The sequence below is a fragment of the Ambystoma mexicanum genome, chromosome 6p (assembly GCF_040938575.1).
Source record: "Ambystoma mexicanum isolate Mex_15411 chromosome 6p, UKY_AmexF1_1, whole genome shotgun sequence".
NCBI classification, from domain to species: domain Eukaryota; kingdom Metazoa; phylum Chordata; class Amphibia; order Caudata; family Ambystomatidae; genus Ambystoma; species Ambystoma mexicanum.
The window spans coordinates 889,290,849-889,310,128 of NC_090935.1; the positions used below are offsets into that span (position 1 = coordinate 889,290,849).

The window sequence follows — 19,280 nt, forward strand, 5'->3', positions numbered from 1 at the left end:
TCCCTGAATAAATGTCAACAAAACAAAACAAAAAAAAAACATATTCTAGCGCCCACCCTCCTTTTCCAATCTCTATTGTGCTGACATATGCATTCTGGGATTTGTGGTTCTGAAAGAGACAGACATAGTCTGGAAAGTTTTTGGTGTGTTGAGGAAGGGACAGTGGTACCATTATCGGGGGTTGCCAGCTTCTAGCCAACCATAAAAGCCACTTGCCCTATCAATTTTAAACCCAGACGCAGCACGCCATTTCTTACTCGCCGAGTTCCAATAATCGCTAGCCTGTGGCTAGTGGTGAGTGCACATTTTGAGCCCCGCCAATCCCTGCACATGTTCACGTACTCCTCAGAGGCCAGGGACTAGGTTCCCTCTTACTCTTCTATTTTTGACAGGGTCACGTCCATTACCCTGGCACACTCCCTACCTCTGCTTGGTCGTGCACTCCACACTGGAACCTTTGGGATGTTTACTGCCAGGACCTTATGCTTGGCTGTGCGTTGCGACCACAGTCCAGAAGGGAGTGGAGGCTTCAACACTACACCAATTTTCCAGCTTGGGACGTCCGAGGGGGCCTCTAGCCGTTCTGCCCATGCTAGGATATTTTGCCCACTGAGCCGCTGGGAGCTGTCTTCGCAGGCTCTTGATTTCCTTTAGTCTTCCTCACTGGGTTTTTCACTTCAGGCTGCAAGGTAGATGTTGTTGGAAGACTCTCTGTTCTTTTCCTTGGTCGTTTGGATAGTCGCTTGCTCAGGGTGCAAGCCCCTTAGTACTGAATTTTGGAAAACGGACCGAAGGAAAAAAGCACTATACTGACTGAGGTTTATCGTGCTTTTGGAGCGATTTTCTTCAAAACCACTGTTCCTACTTCTTCTGGGTCCGGAGGTGGGCGATTACTCTAAATAGTCATCCTCGGGGGTTGCGATTCCTTTGCGGCAAGTCTCTAGAGCCTTTCCCATAGAACTCTATTGGGGGGTCCACGGGCATCTTCCTCTGGGGCTTCTGGTTCGTCCATTTACCCCTGGATCTCTTCTTTGGGGTATCGTCTGGCCTTCCCTGGGGTTGCTTGTTGTGCAATCTGCACTCGTAGTGTGGCACCGACTTCCCTCTTTTAAAGCGGATGTGCTATTGACCTTCTTCCAAGCGTTTCCTATGGAACATTCAGCCTGCTCTGGAACTCCCCTAATGGAACTATGCAGAAACGTATCTGCCCCTGGACATTTTTCTTGTATGCACAAAGGGGTTCAGTGATCTCTTTACCAAGCATTATAATTGTAATGCCTATTGTGATGTTAACGCATTTTGTAAGTCTGCTCTGAATTTCTCCAATTGCGAATGTATTTTAATTTGGTGAAATTTGTAAATATTTTTCCTGGAAATGTATTGCCAAGGCAACTGTTAAAACGTCTTCTTAGTTCTTGGAAACTGTTTCCTACGCTCTATATGGCTATGCCGGATTACCATGTGTGTTTTTGCATTATTTCAATAATCTGTTGTACTGGCTCCCAATTAATATGGGCAGATGCAGACTATTTCTCCCACTGGTTAAATCCCTAAATCCCTTCTTCCATACCTATGTTTTAGGTGCTGGCCACCAGGCCCAGGCCAGGCCCTCCCACATATACCAGGAGCGGGTTGAGTATTTAGTATGTACAAAATGATGCAGTCCGATAGTGGCTTTTTCCTGCTAGTTAGATTTTTGTGGTGCCCTTATTCTTCCACACTCCTGTTTGTTTTATGTTTGGTGCCTCCCTGTGGTAGTGAGCGCACGTATAGGCAGTGGGGGGGTAAGGAGAGTTGTTTTTAGACATTACTGTTGTATAATATACTGGGTGTCTTTGTAATACTTGGTATTATAACTTGAGTACTTTTCTAACCTGCTAGATGTCTGTATGTGTCTCTGTATTCTCAGTATGTCAGTCTAGTGTATTTTCTAGATGGGTGGTGTAAGGGATCAGGAGTAAGACACAGACACAAGGGCATGATTAGTGTGGGCTATAGACTTTTAAGCAAAAAATAATAGTGGTGGGGAGGAGAAAGTCTATCCTTGATCCTAAGAAGGGTTTCCCTTCCTCAACAAAACCTAGGAACATCTGTGTCAGGATGTTAAATCAAAGAGAGCGTCCTCTGTCCTGTGTTCAAATCCTAAACTGGCCTTTACACGCTAAACTCAGAATAATGTTATCTGTAGGCTATATGGACATAGCTTTCTCTCAATGGTTCAAAGCAAAAAGTTCTAAAGTGTTAAAAATAGAAGAAATTAAGTTACACCAGGTTAAGGTGTCTTCCGTTCCCCTAGATTTCTTCTGGTATGCTAAATGTTGCTTTATCACAGTTCAAGCAGGAGAGCTCTTCCCTTGTGTCCCCTTCGTATACATTGCTTCTTCAGTGTCTTTGTCATATTTCACTTTGTAAATTCATCAAGCTTAAAAGGGGTATGACTCTTCCCCTTTCTTTTAACAGCTTCTCCCTTTTACCCTGTACTCTCCTGCCAGGGTACTTGCCACTTTCTCACCAATTTCCAAACAGGGTATGGTTCTTCCTGTTTTCAATTAGTTTCCACAATATTATTGTTCTTCCTGGTTTGCCCTTCTTCCAGGATGTCACACTCTTGTTTACCAAATATAGTTGTCCTTTCTTTCTTTAGTCTGTTTCTCTCCTGCCAAGATGTTTCACTCTTGTCCTTCGTATGAGTCCCAGACTCACTATTTGCCTGGTTCACTAGCCTTCCAGGACTTTTCCAATCTTCATTCTCTTTCCTTCTCCTCCACAAAATAGCGTTCTTCCAATACTGTATCAACCGACCACTTTTGGCAAAGTTCACAAATATATTAATCGACCTTTCTCACGTATCCTGATCCTTTCCCCACACTGCTCAGGTTAGTTTCGGCCTCTCTTCCCTGGTAATAGATCATTGCTCCTTTCGCGATATTGTCTGTAAATGTTTTAGATTCCCCCAGACAGCGGGTTACAGCCCCCTTCTGTCATTTTCATTCGTATCCATCTCTCTACTGGTTTAAATCACTGTCACATTCTGTCAAGGACATGCAAGTCTCTCTGCTGAGTGCCCTGGTTACCCACTATGTCTTTAGGCTTACCGGAAACCAACAGCACCTCTCGCGTTCTTCCAACCTTTGCTTCTCTGCACTGACTGGGACTGCGACCTGTTAGTTGCTCAGCTCCTGCTTTCTTCTCTGCTGCTCCAGACAGCCTCTCGCACCAACGCGGCACACTTCTCCTCATCTGCTCTTCTGTCTCGCCATTCTAGTTGGCCTCGGTGATACTTTGCCCAAAACGCTCATGCTCTGCGTTCCAACAAGCGCAAGCTGTGCATCTCCTGCAGCCTCGGTCTCTCTTAATGTCTGATCAGTTGATCGTGTCTTAAACTTCCCGGTCCTCATGATTACTTTCCAAAGACTAGAGTGCAGTGTTTGCTTCCCGCCTCTAGTGATTGTCATTGCTCTAGCCCTCTTCCTCGTCTCAGTACTACAAAGTGGGAGCAAACAGGGAGGCAGTTTATGCAGACTTGGGAATTCTTCACCTACGTCACAGTAAGCCATGCAGGCATGTTGTAATGGGACGCGTTATTCATAATCACCTTTGAGGGGTCATTTTGTTTTGACAACCCCTTACCTCCCTGAAGTTGGTATTTCCCCCCACATGGTCCTCCTGCATATAGCCACACCCAGATTCCGAGTCAAGTAGCTTCTGCCTTTCCCTGGCCACATAGGAGTAGCTTCCCTCCCGAGATTCAGTGGCGGTATTGCTTGATTCGCCACAGTGGACTAATTGTACCTTTTGTGTTAGTCTATTATGCCTACCTGAGAGTTGAGCCGTGTTGCTCTGTCCGCATGACTACCTTAAGAGGAATTTGGCTTCCCTTTCTTCTCAGCTGTTAGTCTCCCATTAGGATTGTAGTGTTCTTGACAGAAGGTGGTACAAAAACTGGCTTAACGCTTTGATGTGACGCCCATGAGTTCTTACCATAGTAAACAGCCCACTCATCCACATTACTTCTTCACATCCTTATCTACTGGGGACTGAAATAAATCGTGCTTGGACTTTTGTAGGGCTCTTTGGCATCATTAAATATGATGGGACCAGATGTTTACCTAGGTAGCCGGTTCAGTGATGTCATTTGTCTTCAAGTTCTGTTGCCCTATTCATTCTGTTTGTATTGTTCTAATTTAGATATAGTAATGTTTTATACAAATTATATGAAATTATAGGTTATTTATAACATGCTTAATATCCAGAGGTTTCGAAGCGCGGACCTGGGGATCGAACCTGTGTTGCTCCGTGTCGTTTTGCTTCCAAGGCAAGCATGTTGCCCCTTAACTATCCTCCTGAGACTGTGGCATGTGTTCTTTGGGTACTAAGAATGGCAAGTGGGATTTCACCACTACAGTACAAGTATAAGATCAAGAACCAGCATCTTCTTATAAAAGCAATCGACTAAGTGGGGGGGGTCTATTGAGGCCAAACTGCAGGTCTACAAGCTGTCTATTATCCCTGGAATCATGTATGCCCTTGAGGTACTTCCTGAGTATATTGTTGGTACGGCTTGAGGCGAACATTCTTAGATCAATGCTGGGCCTGCCGTGTTCAGTACCTGTGCAGGCTGCCAGGTTGGAGCTTGGTCTACAGTCGCAGATTTCCCTGTGGAAACTTGCTGCTTGTCTGCTGTGGGCTAAGATCACCCTGGATGATAACTCTGAACTAAATCTTCTGACACAATCAGTGGAACGCTCACAGAGGGTGTCCCGGAGCACGTGGTTTCGGGGTTCGAGAAAACTGTGCTGTCCCATTTTTCAGCCATCGGACTGAGCACTGTCCCTACGACAATGATTGATTTCCATCTTGCTAGTATTGAGGAGAAGACGAGGGCCTATGACCGGGCTTTGACTGCTGACCAACTGTCCTTATATCCCAGATATCTTCAGTAAACACATCTTGGCTCGCCTGGCGATACCCTGCATAGCTATCTGACCAAGTTTCGGTCACCTGGTTCGGTACATTTTGTACTTTACCTACATTGGCATATACTGGGGCTTGGTTGGGAACTCCTCAAGAGTGTAGAATTTGTAGGCTCTGCGGTGCAGCATTGGAGACAGCCCGGCATGTGCTGACCCAGTATTGCAATCTATTTATGACGGGGGTATGCATCCTATCGAAACATCTGCTCTGATCAATTCTGGAGTCTCCTGTATGGAGCAGAATCACTTGTTCTTGCAGCTGGGGCGTACCACATTTGGGAAAAGGTGAAATCCAGAGTGCTGGAGCTTTTTTTTTTTTTCATTGGGGCCATTTCTTATCCATATGCAAATGTTTGCAATGGATTTGCACATTTTATTTTGTTCAATTATGTTAATTGTATGTTTTTAACATGTTTCAACTGGTTTGTAAATTTGTTTGTCGTGCGAAAGGTTAATTTACCAAATGCACTAAAATAAAAAATTAAAGCGGGGCACAAAAAACCCACTTCCTATAGACCTCCACAAGTGGGAGCGTCATATTTGATGAAGGTATGGGTATGGGAAGAATATGAATACGTTTTTTGACCTAAGGGCAAAGGAGAGTGTTATGGAAGAGGTGCTAAACGAAGAGGTTTTGACCTAACAAGAAAAGTCCTTTTTTCCAGACCTGGTGCCACATACAGTATGTTAATTGAGGAACCTCAACTTAAATTTCAGACGAATGGATGATGATGATATTGTTAAGAATTGCAAAATGTACATCGGAGGTGTGAATAAAAAGGTTACAGAATCGATTATCCAGTCAAGGTCATGTTTGTGTATAATCAAGCATTTGTGACGGGGAAAGGATGTTTGATCACTGAGATTGGGCGAAAAATGAATAAACGGATTCCATTTTGCCCCAGTCACAGGAATGACGCACTTTACTTATGTTTTGGCTAAATATGGATGAAACAATCTTAAGAAATGAAAATAGAAAAAAAAGTCCTCCCTCGTAAGCCTGCCACAGTTTATGGATTGAAATGTGCACTATGGTCTGAGAGCCATTGCAGTTAATGTTTCTCCTTATTTTCCCCCCCAACAGCCGCTTCATTTTACACATTCCCAGCGAGGAAAGAGATAATGCCATCAGAGTGTGTTTTCAGATCGAACTTGCGCATTGGTTTTACTTGGATTTCTACATGAAGAACATCACTGGTTTGCCGCAGTGCGGAATACGAGATTTTGCAACAGCGGATATCCTTTCACAGCTTTTTTTGTTTTGTTCCAAAGACATATTACCTGAAAGCAGTGTGGGCGTTGCCGAATTTAATGGGATTGCAACCTGATATTATTGTTGGGGAAGGAAGCCTGAATACACTTTATGCTTGTCCAACTGTTACAAGCACACCAGATCTTATTCCTCACTCGCAATATTTAGTTCTGCTGAAATCTACCTAAAACTATTCAAATCTGTTTACAAATAAAATGAATCTTTTGCAGTTTATATATACAAAGGAAAGTATTTCTTTCGGAGGCGAGAAGGTATCTATTCGGGTATAATTTATGCGTGGATGTAAAGTTAACTTTTCAGCTAATAAATTGCTCATTTGGCACAACGATGATTTGGGACCAGCTGCCAAATGTCAGCATTTAGCAGCTCACAGTGCAGTCCATTTTTAAATTGCTCTTGCACCTAATGAGCAATGGTGATTTGGGCACGGTTATCTCCTGCAAATGGTTATCTCCTGCAAATGTCACACGTTCACAAGGTGTGTGTATCTATTGCACACAACATGTGACATTTGCAGCAGTTATTTTGTTGCTTAATAATTTTGAGGGCGATATGCCTACAGACAGGGGTAATTGGGGGTAAAATTGGTGGAGGCCTCATTTGGGGGCGTGGCTTCCATGATGGGATTAGTCTGAGAAGTACACAAACCATAGTAAGGTACGCAAACAAATCTATGGGACCGGGCCGGGCTCAGCCACACCTTTGGAGACTGCCAACCTGGCTCCGGCTGGCCATGACCCTGGCTCACTTGAAGCATATAGGCTGCCATGCTGACATTTAGCAGCTGCATCTAAACTGCTGACCAGGACGTTCTGGTGCGCGGTTTGGCCACAGCCAGTAGGGCGCGAGAACCTTTTGGCACCGATATGTTTTGGCGCAACATCATGCATTGAATCTGTACCATCAGCGCATTCACCAAATGAACGTGTTCCCTTCATTTTAATGTGCCGGCTGCCGCATGCGTGGACCCGTACTCGGGTGAAACTTTAAACACTTGTTTATTTTATGCTTTCATTGTAGTCCATTGGGCTCACAACCTTGTGTGTTGCGCTGCTGTCAATGATCTCTGTCAGATAGGTATCTATTAGCAGGTCGATAACGGAGCAGCTAGGCTGATCCATCTTCCAATACTAAACCGGCAACATGAAACCCTGCTGTATCTGATCTGCTAATCCGACTACCTGCTAGCCTTTTTCTAGTGGGACGTTTTAACTACTTATTCTTCCTTGCTCTTTAGTCCAATGTCAATTTTGTATTCCTTGACCAATACCGACCTTTAAAAAAAAAAAAAAAAAAGTGAAGTGTGCAGCTTGCGTGCATACAACTGAGGCAGCAGCAATGTGCTTGATATATTACATGCAATAATCAACATGACTTGCGACCATTTTCAAGTGTTGACGACATGCAACAGAGCTGGTTGCAAGTGAATGGTCCGACTATGATGCATTAGTGAGTGCAGTTGATGCTAGGTTACATCTGGCAATAGAGCATGCAGCACACACTCGACAGCGGTGGTGGGGAAGGGGGCAGATATGTCCCTCCTGCGTGAGTGGATTCAGTATCTCAGGTGATGGCTTTCGATCGTGTCTTGCAGTTGCTCACGTGCAGTGACTACACTTTACACTACAAGACATCTCTTGTTCAGCCCAAGGATGTGATTTGCTGCTGCGTTTTGATCCTTTTTGCAGCCTGGATATTTGTTACCCAATGACCCTCCGTGGTTGGCACTGCGATAATAAAGGTAGGCTGCAATGTCAGCTGGGTCTAAACGACCCTCACGCCAAATAACCAGCGCCAAATTGGTTTTCGCGCCACTCTTGTCATGCCGAAAGGGGCTCTGTGGCCAAGTTGGCACGAGGAAAGCGTGGTGCCGAAAAGGGGTGTACCGCCTAAATCACCCTCACGGTTAAATGAGCAATGCTAACATCACTGGCCGCACTGCGATGAAGGGGGCTCTGCGGCCAGTGGTGGGCCAAAATGTCCAGCTCCGAAACTGGGTGCACCGTTTGAATCTGCTTAGATTTGCATGCTTTGCATAGGCCACCATCTAGTGGTTTGGATCTTGTTTTTTCTGATTACAAAATACCCATAGAGAAAACCCCTTTCTGTCTGTGTGTGTGTGTGTGTAACTCTGTTTCCTAGGAAGGGCGAACACTGCGTGTGTAACTGCTTTTCAAGGGAACACACACACGTGTGTGTGTGTGTGTGTGTGTGTGTGGGGTCCCCTCTGCGCACGCACCACCACTCCTACACGCACACACCCCTTACACGTACACACACCCGTTGGCAACTGCACCAAGAGGAGTGCCGAACATGCAGGATCAGCTTGAAAACCAAAGGAGTCTGACTGAGCCAGGACATTGAGCGTATTGGGGCGCTGATGCATAAAAAACATATATGTTATGGCATTTATAACGCGCCTATACACAAGTGTTTCGAGGCGCGACCGCTCTCCATTCCACTCACAATAATGGGATGTCATTGGTGCAGGAACAGAGGGTGCCCAAGATTTAAACATCTACCCATCACAAAGCATCGGCGGAAGGGGGCTCATAGAGGAAAGGAGGGTCATCCCTCATCTTTTCTGTGTACAGAAAGGGTCTCCTGGAGTTTCAGAATTTGATCACATTTGGGAGGAGGTGGAAGTGGAAGTGGTTGAGGTGGAGCCACCCCACCTTCCCACTTTTTATTTCTAAACCAGCAAGCCACTGACAGCAGGTTCGGAGTCTTGAAGATTTTAATGCCACTATGGACAAAGGTGTCAAATTTATATTCTATTTATATGGCGCACAGTACATCAAACATTTACTGGTGATGTAAATCAATACAAGAAGGTTAAAATACAGCTGTTCCCGATTTCAGAGGCCTAGGAGGGTGCCTTCGTAGACCCAGGTAATATGTATGACCAGGAGGAATACCCCCAGAAGATGATGTTCTCTGTAGTTTCCGCGGATGATTAGGACCCTCCCCCAGTTAGTCTGTCTTACAGAAGATCGGTTTCAGTGCACAGCTTTGCTGAAGAAGGCGGCGGCTAAGTTCAGTATTGGGGCGCAGAAGTCAGACGATGTTTTTATTGTATCCCCTTGTGGAAATCCATCAAGAAACCAGTTGCTTCCCCACTTTTTAAGCCTGTAGCATGAAGGTTGTAAATCCAAGAATGGAGCAGAATCTCTTGCATCCGTTGAAGGCCAACCCGTTTCAGACTGGCTGGTGGTTACTACTGCCCGTAGGCGGAGCAATGTGCCACTCAACAACTGAGCCCCCTTCGGAAAGGGAGAGTAAACGTTTTTATTGCATTGTGTATCCATGTTTCCAACACCACTGTGTTAATGGCACAGTACAGTGTGACCCAGTGGGATGAAACTGAGAACTTGGCTAGATATTCCTGCAGCCAACATTCCAAAAGTTTCTTCAGGAAGGGAGGAGGACTGCAATTTCAGTCATCAAGAATGCCCTTGACACAGCTGAAACTGTGGTGTGTCAGGTTGAAGGTGCAATTATAATCGAGAGCCATGCTTGGTTGCTTGGGACTGGTTCTAAGCCAGAGACCCATTCACCTTCATTGGACAAACTGGTCTCAATAAAGCAATTGACAAAGCTTTAGAGAAAGCAATAAAAAAAGAACAAGACCCACTGAAGACCTTGGGTCCGGTCATATCTGATGCATTGAGCAGCCTCCAACCAGTGCTCCTTTTCTCGTACAGTTCTATGGGCAGCATCACCCAATGCAAGCAGCCAGCGAGCAGCAGGTGGTTCACCATCACAGAAACACAACCGTACGTGTACACTACAGCACACCACATCACCAGCAGCACAATGCATGAGGAGGAGGCCAAAGCCTAAGAGGGGCAGCCCCTGCCTCCAAGCTGTAACTTCAGAGTACCGGTCCCTTCCCAGGTTTCCCCAGTAGTAGGGAGATGAACATTATATCCCCAATCATGAGGGGGGATTACAGCCATATGGTGGATACTGAGCAATGCATGGGAAGGAATCTTATAGGACTGCTGGAGATGCCTCTCAATAAGCCACCAAGATGCAGGAAAATGCTGCAGGATCATCTTGTACTGCTACAAGAAGTTGCTTCAAAATGGAGCTATCGAATCTGTACCAGCTAACAAGGTATACATATGTTTTTGCTCTGTATTCAGAAGGACTAAACAAGAGGCCGTACTAGACCGCCAGTCACCAAACTATGTACAGTCTCAAAATCAGAATGACAACTCCCCAAGAGGTAATTTTGCTCTTAAACAAGGGGAGGATTACATGACAATTTTGGATATAAAAGAAGCATGCTTTCATATTTCGTTTTTTTCAGGGTTATGCAAGTATCTGCGCTTCAAAGTAGATATTTTCAGTTCAAAGTGCTTTCTTTTTAGATTGCATGTGCTCCTTGTGTGTTCACTAAGGTACTCGAGGTGGTGGCATCATATCTGCACTGCCAGGACATATGAATGTGCCCATATATGGACAACTGGCGAGAACCCAACCATATGCTATGAAAACACCTCAAAGACCATGGTTTTTCCTCACCAACTCAACAAACGGATGTCAAGCTTCATTTCAAGCCAAAATAAACCATTTCTAGGAGCCATATTGGACACAAACATCTCTCAAAGAGTTTGAGCATTATTATCTTTGCTCCTTTGTTACAGGCTCAGTCATCCAGTAATGATTGAAAAGGGATGGAGCTGTTAGCCTAATACATAATCACCATTCCCATGAACGCCTCTACATGCCCTTTACATCAGTGACTCGCTAGCCAATGGTTGCAGTTTTCTTATGGATGGTTTAATCAATTGGTGGTGTCTCAAAATGTGATTAACACGCTTCATTGGTGAACAGAGTCAAATATGTTAATGTCTTGCCAGCCTGCCAGTTCAAAGTACCATTACCACAGACTTCACACAAGCCCGTTATGGAGGAAAGGGGACGGACGTAGGAGTCTGTAGTCTCCTTTCCTCCATACACCCCACCCATTGTTGCCCTATAAATACAATATTTCAGGTGACCCATCCAGCGGCTCCAAGGACTGACTGGTGTTGCCGGTGGGTGTGGTCAGTGGGGCTAGCCGCAGCCACACCCACACCTTACTGCTTACTGTGCTTACCAACACAAAATAAATGTTTTGGCCAATAGCAATTTCTTGATATTTTTATAACCTAAGTCAGTCAACAGGGTTATACATGAAAATAATATTGTCAAATAAGGATGCTTCATAACACTGCACTGTAAAGTAGCATAGACCCCACGCCCCCAACTCAACCACCAATATGCTCCTGCCATACTGTGTTTAGGGGAAGATGCTGTTTTCAGTCCAAGTCTCACTGGTCTTATATTTCTCCAAAAATGGTAGCCAGAACATTATGATTGTCTTTCAATTCTGGAAGCAAACATGTATGCCTCTCCATAAACTACATATCCCATACCTTGTAGAGCCATTCATTCTTTGTGGGTGTCATTGCCCTCTTCCAGAATTGTGCCACAAAGCTTCTTGCCGCTATAAGAATGGTGTTTGACATTTGGCCCAACTTCGATTTCAACCCCCCCTTCTCAACTTCACCCCAACAAGACTATCTCAGATGTTAGCACTTGTAGTTCCTCATCCAGCTTCCCGATCCAGGATAACGCCTCCTAGTAGTCTTGGATCCCACCACATGCAAATACAAATTTGCCTTCATTTGGCCACCTCTCCAGCAAGCCAAACTCACCCTAGGAATCATCCTCGCTAATTGGTGTGGAGAATCGTGCCAACAATTCAAGATCTTAATCACTTGCCATTTGTATTGTAATGATAGTTGATTGGAACGCCTTGCAGCAAATTGGAGCCCATTCTCCATCTGGAAGTACTCTTCCCCATGTCAATTCCCCATTGTACTCCAACTCTCGACTATTCTCTGGGTTCTGCTGACTCTAAACAAAATTATTTAAAGGGGAATTATGCTTTTTATGTTGTGCAAAAAGAGCTCTCGTCCCATCCCACTGGACGGGATTCCCCTAAGTATGGAGGAAAGGGGACTATGGACCAGGAATACACAAGCAACTTGTGTGTGTGTGTGTCCTTGTATTTGAACTGAAGGTGCTAACGAGCCTACTGACTCATTACTCCCTGTTCATGTTTATCCGCATCTTCATTTTCCTGCGGATTGATCTTTTCCTATAATTTTGCCTCAGCCTCCAACCCAACCTAGCAGTACTTAACTCCCACCTCTACTCACCTTGACCTATTACATTCCGGCCTTGGTATCACCAACAAATGAACTTCTAGTCTGTAATTGCGCACTGATCTGATATTCCCCCGCTCGCCTCCTTCCTCCATTACCCCTCTTGCTCTTTAGCTAGGGACAACCCAATCTCTGCAAAAAAGTCCTTCTCCTTTTGATTGCCCAAGCCACAGCTTGCAGTTCTGGTAATCACTGAAACAGTTTCCCTACCTTCACTTGCACTCCGTGTATGTTTGAGAAAGGAGGTGGAGTTTGTTTAATGATCTGAAAGGCTCCTCTACAGACTCCACCCAACCCTGATTCCCCTTTGATCACATTGCGAACCAACCCCCTAACTACCTTCCTTTTATATACAGGACACTTGGTCCACTCCACACCTTCCCTCATATTGACCCCTAGAACCGGACTCCCTCTTGCCTGAGAGCTCTCTGACCACCCCTTTTTTCTTTTTACAACTTTTTTTAAAGACCGGTTGCAACAGATTACATACAGATTTGCCATGATAGGCAGCCAAGTGAAAAATAGTACTTAACCTCTGACCCTCCCTCCTCCTTGTTCCAGAATCTGGCTCCGATCCCGTTGAGGGGGAGGGGATCCCCGAGGGCACAGAAATTCTCACCAGTCGTGGTTGGAAGGATAGCGCTGGGATTGTTCTATGGTATTCCAGGACAGGGGTCCAGCAGTTCGTAAAGCGATGCAGGGCCCCCTCGCTGGTTGCCATGAAGTTTTCAGCTCCCAAGGATCTCCCAAACTTTAATCCACCACATTTATGGTCGGGGGCCCTCCTGGGCCTTCCACTTGCGCGCTAGAGTGATCTTTGCCACCAGAAGCAATTGTGCGAGTAGTTTAGCCGTTGCTGCCAATTTAGAGTAGCATTCTGGCCATGCCACTCCCAGCAGGACCACCTCTGGGATCAGTGGCAATTTGCAGTTGGTAATTGCTCGATTGATTGGGGCACTTTCTTCCAGAAGGCCTGTGCCCTCCGACACTCCCACCACATGTGAAAGTATGTTCCGCGGGTGCTGCACTGCCTCCAGCGTGCCGAGTCTAGAGATTCCTGAAAGCGGTGTAGGCGCTCCGGGGGGGTAGTACCACTGGTAGAGGAGCTTGAGCGTGCATTCCCTGTTTGTGATGCATTTAGAGACAGAGTTGTTTCTAGTCCATATGTCAACCCATGTTTGGTCCTCTATGGGATGCCCCAGGTCGACCTCCCAACGGGACATGTATGCTGGCATGGTGGTGAACATGTCTTGTAGTAGTTTATAAAGCTTGGTGATACAGCCCTGGCGCAGGCCCCTCCCTCAGTGCCGTCTCCAGGGGACCGAGTTCTCTCGCGGCTCCTTGTTTGACCGCTGGCCAGAAAATCCCATGCTGTCTGTTTCTGCTAGGGAGAAGCAGCTCTTGCATTCCTGGAATGTTAGTGGGGCACCGCTCTGGTATAGTTCGGATTGGGATTGGAGGTCTGCTCTAGTCCAATTTTGTAAGTTCGCCGGGTCCAGGCCTGGGGAAAAGTCAGGGTTTTGAAAGATGGGGGGTGAGAGGGCCTGGCCCCTTGGGGAGCTTCTTCTTCCGGCGCGCCCAGCCCAAAACCTTCAGAGTGGTCATAGTTGAAGAGAGTATTGTTGTCCTGCGCCGGCGCGCCCCGCTTGAGATATGCAGCAGAGTGTCTATTGGGGGTGGGGGGAAATTCTTGACCAATGCGACAGCGTTAGTGAGTTGGGCCGCTTTATAGTAATTATGGAGATTGGGTAACCCCATCCCGCCCCATTTAGCTGCTTCGGTCATTCCATTTAGTGTGATCCGGGCCTTGCCTCCTCTCAATATGAAGTTTGAAAGCTGTTTTTGTAGCTGTTTGCAGGGTTTCCCTGGGAGCTGCAACGGTAAGGTTGAGCAGATTTACAGGTATGTAGGCAGAAGGGTCATTTTGCGTGCTGTGACTCTTCCAAATAGTGAGAATTCCTGCTTCTCCCATCTCTTAAGGTCGGCCTGAAGGCTTTTAAAGGTGGGGGCTAGGGGGAGTAGTTCGCTGTATATAGCTGCTTGGGGTTTGCCATAATGTGTACCCCGGGGTAGTTCATCGACGTGGAGCGCCATTTCAATTGACTTTTGAGTTATTCACCCAATTCTTTGATTGGGGGAGGGCTTTCATTAATTAGCCCATTCACAACCTTAACAAAGATGACTCTGTATCTGCTGGTATCATCATATAAATAGAATAACAATTTACTAGATCGTTTATGACGGCACTGCACACAAACTGCTGCTTTGTACACACAGCAATGATATTTTTTCTGTATGGTAATCTCTTTGTATATGTTTTTGCACTATTGTATGTGTTGTTGAATAATGATAAAAAGAAAAATGATGAAATAATTGTTGGAAAAAATAAGCTCACAAGCTAAATAATAAAAGCTTTGTGAACTTGATCTAGTAAACTGTTATTGTATTTGTATGATGGTACCAGCAGATTCAGAGTCATCTTTAAGGTTGTGAATGGGCTAACTAATGAAAGCCCCGATCAAAGAATTGGATGAATAACTCAAAAAAACGTACATGAATTAATGTGAGTGGAGAAATATGTGGCAGGACGTCCGCATTGTTTCATAATTTACTAAACCCATAGTCCTCACACTAATAGGGCTGTCCCTTCAGTTACTTCATGTTTACCCCAGAGCCTCTGACTTGGCATAGTTGATTGTGAAGCCTGCCACCTGTTCAAAGGTCCCCAATTTGGTTAAGGCTGCTTGGAGGGAGGTCTGGCAGTTGGTGAGGGAGTGTCACAAGTTTCTCTCCTTCTCACCTGTTTCTTTGTTTGTGACCTTCTTGGAAGTGACTTCCTTCTTTCTCGCTGTCCAAGACTTGTTTAGGCCTGGGCGCCGGTCTTTGGATTCCAGCGTGAGATAGCCGGCTGTCCTTCGCCAGGTACCGTTCAGTATCCAGGAACGTGAAGCCCGGAAGGGGTAGAGTCCCAAGCTCGGAGAGTGTCCGAAACACCGTAGGACCGAGCACAGGACGAATCCAGGAAGGGGCACGGCCAAGAGGTAAGGAGGTAGTCAGACGGGGCTCTAGGAACAAAGAAAAAGGGGGGAAAAAGGGGAATTGGGGGTGGGGGGGGAAACGCGGAAGCAGACTTGACAACACACGTCTATCAACTCCAAGCAGTTGCGTTGAGAAGTGCAGAGCTGCAGGGGCGTGAATGTTTTCTAGGAAGTCGAACATTGCGCGCAAGGGCTAGAGCGCGACGGTTCAGGCCGTTGGCCATGTTGGAAGGATCACTGAGTTCATGGACCATGAAGTCCAGAATGGACGAATTCGGTGGTTCATGACCGGGAGAGCATCACGTTGTCTGCGTACACTGAGGGATGCCTTGTATTGTTCTTCTTTCAGTTCCAACGAGTTATGTAGTCATTCCTGCGGATTCTTTGTGCGAATGGCTCCATTATGAGGGTGAAGATTAATGTGGAGAGTGGGCAGCCTTGTCTCGTCCCAAGAGAGTGGGATAGAGGCCGATTGCTTTTTGTTTATCCTTAGGGAAGTCTTTGGCGCCATGTAGTTGTCCAACAGCATTGGGCCAAATTGAAAGGCTTCTAGGGTAAGGCGCATGAATGACCAATCTATCCGATCGAAAGCTTTTGTGGCGTCCAGCGTGATCATGGCTAGTTCCCGTTGATCTTCTGATGCAACCTCAATGATGTTGAGGGCACGCCTAATATTGTTTATGGTGGTTCTCCCTTTAATGAAACCTGTCTGGTGTGTGTCAATGATGGAGGGGAGGACCGTTGCAAGTCTGTTCGCTAACACTTTGGAGTTGATGTTTGCCTCTATATTGAGAAGCGAGATAGGTCTGTATGAGGCGTAATCCCCTGGGTCTTTTCCGGGCTTCCGGGCTTCCATAGTGGTGGATTCTTGCATTGAAGGCGCTAGGGTGCCTGTTTCTCGGAATTAATTCAGGAGTTCCGTTAGAGGGCCCATGAGGGATGACTTCTCTGCGAGAAGCTGTTGGGGCCTGGGGCTCTGGGCCTCAAGGCTTTTATCACTGCTTCTACCTCTTCGGTTGAGATGGGCAGGTCTAACGCTATCCTATTAGTTTCTGATATTCGAGGGAGGGTGGCGTGTGCAATGTACTACTCTTGATGCTCTGGGGGTTGAGGGGTGGCTGTCATATTGTTGATTAGATGGGCAGTTGCTAGTTGCAGCTTTGTCTCTTCCCCCAAAGTGAGTTGAACCCTTGTGATCCCTTAGGGCTGAGATCTGGTTTCGCCGCAAACTCTTTGCTAGTTTGCTAACTAATAACTTGTTGGCTTTATTGCCGTTGGTGTAGTAGTATTGCTTTGTTTTCATAAGGGTCTGGGCAGTATCCTCTGCATAGTGCGCCTCCAGTTTGGTGCAGGCCATTTGATGTGTTTTGGCCACTTTAGGCGACCATCTTTTCTTACGGTTCTTTTCAGCGGTGGCTGCATCTGCCTCTAGCTACTCTTTGAGCTTTCCACGTTGTTTCCTATAAGCCGCTGCCTTTGTGATCTACCCCCCTCGAATGACCGCTTTCATCGCCTCCCATCTGGTGGCGGTGGATGTAATGCCTACAGGATTTTCCTTAAAATAGTGGTGGATAGCTTTGGTTATGTCATCTCGCACTGTCATATTGTGTAGCATTGGGTCATAGAGGGACCATTGGGGTCTCGCCGGCGGGTCAGGACCGTAGATCCACGTGGTTAAAATTATTTCGCCGCGGTCGGATACAATCTTTGTGCCTTTCATCACCTCGTCCGTGAAGAGAGGAGCTAGTGACTAGCCAGAAGCATGTTGATCCAGAAGGAGGTGCGGTGGGCGTGAGGGAAAAACAAGAAGACTGTTGCTTCCGGGTGGGGGATCCTCCACGCGTCCACCACCCCCCAGGGTTCTGAACAGGTGGCATAGACTCAGGGCAATTTTAAAGTCTTTGGGCGTGGGGTGGTTTGATTTGTCTATTACGAGGTTGGGGACCCCATTGAAGTCTCCTCCTATGACCACCTGGCCCTCCAGTAAGGGGTGGGACGGGGGGTGGAGGGGGGGGGGTTTGGGGGGGGAGAGAGTGTAGATTCCAATTTTGCGAAAAATATTTCCTGGCCTCCAGTGGGAGCATAGACTGAGACTAGGGTATGTAATTGGCCAAATAATTCCCCCTTTCACCGCTATCTACTGTTCCTCTGGGTTCTGTAAGACCTCACGTTCTGTGAATGGTGTTCCTCTTGCCAGCAAGATCACTGTGCTGCTTCTCCTGTGGCCGCTGGATGCCAGAAATTGCTTGGGGAGTGCTCTGTCTCGCAATCGTGAGAAGTCTGCTGGGAGTAAATGTGTCTCCTGGAGGAAGACTACTGAGCTGTGGAGGTCCCCCCCCGTCTGCGCTAGGGTTCGTAGCGCTATATAAATGAAAAATTATTATTATTAGACTTCAGTTTCTGGGGCGAGTTGAGGCCTCTGATGTTTAGAGTGATGTAGTGCAGTCTTTGGTGCTGTGGGGGCCCCCCCTGACGTCTCCATATCAACTATTACCGGAGTAGGGGTGGGAGGTTATACGCTGGCTAATGTCTCCTCATGCGTTGCTCTTTGCTGTCGCGACCGGGCTTTTAACTTTTGAAACCTGGTGACTAACCAGAAAACGAGAAAAACCAGGGGGAAAAAACAAAACAAAACAAAACTAGTCCTCTGCAACCTTAAACCGAGATCAAAATCAATGTACTCGGCTGAGGTGGGCTGTGGGACGCCAGAGTTCCATGAATGTTCTTGCTGGCGGCAAGAGTAAATCTGCGCCAGCTGAGAAAGTTCCGCTGGTCGTGGGGAGACTGTTCATGTATGATCCAGCATAGGTGGTGGTCTCCCTCTTTTGGTGATCTTTGTCCAGGCAATTCTTTGTGGTTTTGGGGCTCTCCCTATATCTTTCAACGGGGAGGATCTCAACAGATCTTCATCTGGTGTTGTGGGATTTCCTCCAAGAATGATCCTGGGTACCTCCAGAGAATGGATTATGCGAGACTGAACTTTGAACAAGAATTGAGTGCCGCTGGGAATAGCCATCGGTATTTAATTTTCTGGTCCTGGAGAAAAGCTGATTGGGGAGAGGAGGGGGGTTTAAGGGCTCTACGTCTTTGGATCGTCGAGGTCACTAAGTCTTCATGAATTTGTAGCGGGTCCCCTTGAAAAGTTAGGTCTCAGAATGAAACTTGCCGTCATATTTCCTGCTTGGTAGAAAATAAGTGGACCTGGGTGATTACTTCAGGCGGGTCTGCTGTTGGTTAGCCTCTGCAGCTCTGTAGTCTGCGGTCAGGGAGAAGGGTTTGAAAGAGGTTGCCAACGTAATCCTGGAGGGCTTGATCTGGGATTGAGGTTGGCAACCCTCTAATCTGGATGTTATTCCATCAAGCCCTTTTCTCGATCTTCCTGTTGAGTTGCATCCCTTCATTCTTCTCCTCCAAGGTCTGGAGGTTCCTCGGCAGGTGTGTCAATCGTCACGTGATCCATGGATTGATCTTCTCTTTCGCTGACCCTGTGCTCCATTTCCTCCATTCTGTTGTTGAGGTGCTCTATCTTGGATGAAACTTCAGACGTGCAGTTCCGAAATTCAGATTTGATGTCCACTAGGAGGGCTTGTATATAGTCTTTAGTGGCCCATTGGCCTGGGGTTCGTTCTGGGTATTGGGTCATGGTGTGTCCAGGGACTGCTTTTTTTATTCTTCTCCAGCGGCTGTAGCATGCTGGTGATGTCACCCGTCTTATGTGGCTTCTGATGCTAAGCCATCTTGGTCCTGAAAGACGTGGCAGAGCTAAGGTGCTGGG

At 46.5% G+C, this 19,280-nt stretch overlaps 1 protein-coding gene across 2 annotated transcripts in view; it reads left to right on the top strand.

The window, feature by feature from the left end:
• The window catches only part of DCP2 (decapping mRNA 2), a 660,306-nt gene that overhangs the window by 81,162 nt on the left and 559,864 nt on the right, over positions 1-19,280 (top strand). For both annotated transcript variants that reach the window (XM_069625507.1, XM_069625506.1), the window contains exon 2: positions 6,058-6,209. In XM_069625507.1, coding sequence (XP_069481608.1) covers positions 6,058-6,209 — 152 coding nt within the window. The remainder of the gene's footprint in view (positions 1-6,057; positions 6,210-19,280) is intronic.